Source organism: Silene latifolia, chromosome 8, assembly GCF_048544455.1.
Source record: "Silene latifolia isolate original U9 population chromosome 8, ASM4854445v1, whole genome shotgun sequence".
In the NCBI taxonomy this organism is placed as follows: Eukaryota; Viridiplantae; Streptophyta; class Magnoliopsida; order Caryophyllales; family Caryophyllaceae; genus Silene; species Silene latifolia.
The window spans coordinates 61,403,244-61,408,726 of NC_133533.1; the positions used below are offsets into that span (position 1 = coordinate 61,403,244).

At 34.8% G+C, this 5,483-nt stretch overlaps 1 protein-coding gene across 2 annotated transcripts; it reads right to left on the minus strand.

Annotated features, from left to right (window-relative positions):
- Positions 1 to 220: 220 nt before the first annotated feature.
- LOC141594379 (1,4-dihydroxy-2-naphthoyl-CoA synthase, peroxisomal-like) lies at positions 221 to 4,464 on the minus strand. Of its 2 annotated transcripts, none has more exons than XM_074414443.1 (7): positions 4,287 to 4,462; positions 3,782 to 3,877; positions 2,968 to 3,068; positions 1,610 to 1,657; positions 1,405 to 1,503; positions 1,159 to 1,281; positions 221 to 569 (listed from the first exon to the last, which is right to left on the minus strand). In XM_074414443.1, exons 4-6 carry the CDS (start codon positions 1,619 to 1,621, stop codon positions 1,165 to 1,167), a joined length of 228 nt encoding a protein of 75 aa, XP_074270544.1. In that variant the 5' UTR covers positions 1,622 to 1,657; positions 2,968 to 3,068; positions 3,782 to 3,877; positions 4,287 to 4,462; the 3' UTR covers positions 221 to 569; positions 1,159 to 1,164. The 2 variants fall into 2 exon arrangements, with proteins under 2 accessions (XP_074270544.1, XP_074270545.1); XM_074414444.1 differs by lacking the exon at positions 221 to 569 and adding an exon at positions 597 to 976 and having other exon boundaries at positions 4,287 to 4,464.
- Positions 4,465 to 5,483: the final 1,019 nt, after the last annotated feature.

Below are 5,483 nucleotides of genomic sequence, written 5' to 3' on the forward strand. Positions count from 1 at the left end.
TCAGCGACTATTGATGGTTTTATGTGTCACTCGATGAGACGGAATTAGGCGTCAATTATTTTTATATTGACACTTCTTGTCACGGTATAATAATTTCGACTTTTTGATTTCTGATAAAATCGTAGAGATTAATTAAATAGACTTATAAATAGTATAGTACTACTAGCTATTACTAAATCATAAAAAAAATGCAATATATATAATTAATAACGTACCCATATACTTTTATAAATAATCATACGTTATGATACATATATCGTCTCCGTCACAAATACAATAGCTAGCTAGCATTGACAATTTAACTAATATAAACTAGTACGTACTTTATAGTACGACAAAATCAAAAATATCAAAAGGGATCCGGAAGATAGTAAAATCCAACATAAAGTTGTCCAAAAAAATCTTAAAAAATGCTACGTAACTAGCTAGACAAGGACATTGCGTAGTTTGAATGTGGTAGGGGCTTCAATTATGTAGGCGCAATGTCAAAGGGACTTCAATCAACATATGAAGGCGCATCTTCAATTAACATATGACGGCGCATTATCACCATCTGATGAATCTGAAACCTATAACGGGCAAAGAAAATATAATTTATATGAATATATTTGATTAGTACATATACACTTCACAAAAATGTTTCAAAATTGTGTTGAATGGAATTACAGGTAAACAGGTAAGAAGAGAGAAAATTAGCGAGAGGATGAGACAACTACATAGTATTCAGATTCAGCTTAGTAAAGCACAAAAACAATCACAATCTCGGAAAATTATAGCGTAAGAAAAACTTGATTATAGGACAATTAACTAAAGATTGTTAGAACTCCCAATAATAGAAATAAGTTAGAGTGGCAGCACAAACTCCAGCCAATTACAACACAAACACGCACCCACCAGGCACAAGCAAGCCGCGTAGCCGAGAGCGCAATCAACCAGCTCAGACTCAGAATCCAACTCAGTAAATTTCATGACATCACTACATTCATAAATAACAACACAAAATTTTCTTAGGCATTTAGCCAAACATGCCCTTTTTGTATGAAATATGATCGGATTTTCTATAGTGTACCCACTCTGGACACACCATAAAGATCCCAAAACGGACATATTGACAAAGAATTAAATGTCCAAAACTGGAAGATTGTAAAGAAAAGTTACCTGGAGTCAAGCATGACCATCATCAACAGCATTAAGAGCAGATTTGAGTACCCTGATTGCTGTCGGACTATTCCGTAATATCTCCCTGCACCATTTTACCGTCTCTTTCTCCAAATTCTTCAACTGAAAAACACCATAAATCATTAAGAACAGCATTATAAAATCCAAGTTTCGACTGTTCTGATACTTATTAACATCCAAATGTAAATCTGTATTTTAATGTTAAAACGGCTGAAGGAAACTCACAGGTACAAATGTATTAATGAGCCCCATTTTTTCTGCTTCTGATGCTGTGTAGAACCTGGTAAGAAACCACATTTCACGCGCCTTTTTGGGTCCGATATGCTTGATCATAATTTTAGGTGAGAATCACATACTAAAAAAAATTTTGCTGCTTGATTTTATAGATATACATGCTGATCAGACAATGAGTTTGAGTTTATAAACTAACCAAACGAGACATAATGGAGCTTCCGTAGCCAGCATCAAAACTGCCCACCTGCCATTTTCAACAAAATGAGTATGATACTTGGACACTTCGTTTTAAAACAAAAAATGAGTTTTTTCAACCGTGTCCTCTATTGTTTAGTTCACAATACATAACCCTTTTGGGTGTCAATGAATGCTAAAAGGCAATCTAAATGTCATGCTAAGGTCATCATAGTCCTCAACAGCAGTAGCATCCAGAATCCATAAATATGAAGAAAAAGTTGTGTTAGTAGTCATTAATCACAATAAACATAGACATCCATTTAAGCAAGATAACCAGAATGGAAGTTTGTTCAACTAAGGCACCATTCGACTAGTTGGTTGACGAAAGACCTGGTATGACCACAAACATGTTGGTCTTATTTTCTTCTCATTAAAGCTGCATAAAAATTTATAGAAAATTAAGATAAACTGAGTTTCTGAACAAGTTACAAATAACTGAACAATTCTTGAACTATAGAGTACAAACACATCCCAAACATAGTTTAAAAGCCTACAACTACAGCCATATCACAACCAAAAAACCTTAAAACTTTAATTTACAAGGATGTGCAGCAATTCACCAAATGCTCGTCCATTGCATCTCCACTACGAGATAACTCTCTCGTATGTTGTTGACATAAACCTAAGACCTATTACTCCCTTAATAATTACTCCAACCCCCATCCATTCTCTCCATTTTCTAGTTCATTTTAACTCTATTACTCCCTTAATAATTACTCCCATCCCAAGCAAGCAAACCCTTAATTAAAATACCCATTACAAAGGATATAAAAGGTAAACAAATGATTGAGACATAGGGAGTACTCAATTATTCGTAACTCTCCCACATTCTGAAAAAAACTTCTTACTTAATAATAACTTGGTCATATATATGTTATTGGCAGTAACATGAAACTTAATCTATAAAATTATTCATAACAGTCCACAACGTATAATTCTATAAATATTCTCTACACTTGGCCACTTGGGTTATACACTATGTTACTTCGACACTTCATATGAGCTCATGTACCCGTGTCCGACACTCGATCCTTGGACCTTGGACATTGGTACGACCCTCAGATACTTCATTTACATTTTTTCATAAAATAGCAATGTCCGATAATTGAATACGTACCCGTGTCCGACCCTTCAAACCGAGTCGGAGTAACATAGGTTATACACCAAACTAATGCTGGTGATGGTGAGTGTAACATATCACAAATTACTAGACACCCTGCTTATACTATATATGTAATTGGCAATAATCTATTCTTATCCATTAAATGTTCCATATATGTTCTAAATAATAAATCAAAATCAACAGAAAGCTAATACCTGCAGTTTGCATCCTGGTATGTACAGGTATAAGATGCATGCGCTATTAAGCAAATGATGAAAACATCAAGCTACATCTACAAAATTTGTCGTCTGTATACCTGAAACAGAAACAAGTTTATTATAGTTTCTTACCGGCCATTGGAATTTAAATATAGTTTACTATTAATACATTATAAAACGCCGCCATTTTTCATCTGAGGCTTCAAATCTCAAAGACAACTAGAGAAAAATGATGTCCCCGAACCAAAAAAACCCTTTACTGCTCAATAAAGTTGCAGACTGCAGAGTATTAGTTATTAACAGTAGCATTTAAAAATAAGTTCTTCTATCACAAGTACATTGATAGCAGAACATACCAAACTAAAAAATGATGTATGACCAATAGGAAGAGTTGGATCAAACAATCTACCGTAGACTAATAAATTACTAGAAAAAATCAGCAAACAAACTATCAGATATGCCAAGCCTCCAACAACGAAATTTTCAATATAAGAACTGCAGGCCTCTCTCGCCATTTGCTCCATTTTGTTTTCTAATAACAACGATCTTTATATAAGATATTTATTCACTCAGACCATGACACGATCATCAAATATTAAAGAGAGGATAGAAAGAGTGAAATACCTGAACTTGGAAGCTTAGTAGACATATTTTGACAGCCATCGCCGCATTAGAATGCATTAGATGGAAAGCAAAACAGAAAGAGCTAGAAACTTGCTAGTAACAAATGACCTTAGCTTGGCCAATGCAAAAAGCGACACTCTATAAACCGTAAAGAAGATGGGATTCGACAAGGAACGGATGATATTACCTTCTCTTCCATTGCATCTTGAATGAGTACAGTGTCACCAGACATTCTTTTTCAAATAAAGGTTCCATATTCTAGCAGCTTGGCTTTCTCTCGTGACTATCCAACAAGCCAAAAAAAATGCTTCTATTAATCAACCGATATCAATAAGATTTAAGTAATCCGAGTTCAGTTGTAAAAATAGATCAACACAATCAATAAAGCGAATTAAGAAAACATTAAATTGATCACAAAAGATGATTTTTCCTACTCTGGGATGATTTTTCCTACTCTGGGATCACAAAAGATAAATTAACTGAACATTACTCTGATTAACACAAGAGTTCGCAGTATCAATCAACAAATTTGTCTCAATTAACAAAAACAGACAACCAAATGTAAGTTTGAGAATCAAATACGACCTAAATAAAAACAATTAATAATTTGAATGTGAAAATCCTATAAAACCCTGATTTAATCAGTACAAGATCTGAGAACTTAAAAACCAAATTAAGATATTAAAACTCACAGTTAGTGGTAAAGAAGTATAATAGCGGATCAACGACAGAGTTTATTAATACTATGTAGTTCGCCAGCCGCCAGGCGTAAAATTTGAGGAAGAATAGATCTGAGGAAGACGAAGAAAAGAGAAGCGGAAAGGTGTTAGGTTGAATGAATACGAGCGGTTTTTTATTTTTTTAAGCGGCAGATGTAGGGTTTTTAAAGTATGCATGATATACGATGTCGTTTTGCTTTTAAGTGTTTAATAACTTACCTCCCGCTCAATTAGAGACATAGACGCTTTCTAAAAGCGTCGATGCAAAAGTATCAATATTCCAAGGGATTTGTAGTAGTGACCTTGCATTGAGTGGGAGATTGTAATGGACAAGAGAATTGGTGACGCACACTTGTCTCGGACAAGTGGGAGATTGTTGGAGTATGTGTCCTCAACAATAGTGTGATCACATGTTTAAATCTCAACTTAAGAATACGTGAGGGATGATTCATTTATATAGTCAACTGATCAGCATTAATCAGTAATAATTGGCTAACTAGAGTTTGACATTACTGTCGTTTGACGGTGGTGATCAGTTGATCCCTTAAGGTCACACCTAAAGGACAATTCCCTTAATAGACAAATTAATTAATTGTATGACGATACAAGTTAATCAATTCCTTAAAATTAAACAATTCAATTGTGAGAGAGATTATTTATCTCTTATTGTAATTTGATTAAATAAGATTTGTTTTAGTAATTGAAATATACTTTTGTAGATACCTCATTTCTGCACCTCCCGCAAACCACCCGGTGATGATTGGGCCGCATGTTTGATACGCGGAAAGATTTGTGACAGTTCATAAGATTATCGTCAAGTGATTGCTCAAATATTAATGTCTACCTCTTGGTTGTCATCTACGTCCCGATAGGGTCGTTTTGGCAGTAATTAGAGTACATTCGGAGTCCGGGTCAAAAACCGTCTCCATTTTCTGATAACTGTTGAATCCCGAGTCGGAATATTCTGGAATGTTCCGGATATTTCTATTCCATATTTCATAAATTTTATCTTTTGGCAAATAAGATCTCCCGTAATATTCATAAGATAATCGAATTATTTCCGTCCTACCATAACTCAAACGCGGAAATCTTTCTTGACGAGAGGAAACCTCCACGGGAATAGACGCAACGACAGTCTTTGCGCCTCTTCCAAGAGACGCAGTGGCTGCT

Bases quoted from the DNA above. Each gene is read 5' to 3' on its own strand.
- LOC141594379 (XM_074414443.1), bottom strand. The intron at 1,282-1,404 runs GTGAGTTTCCTT...GGTGTTTTTCAG, and splicing joins TCATTAATACATTTGTACCT to TTGAAGAATTTGGAGAAAGA.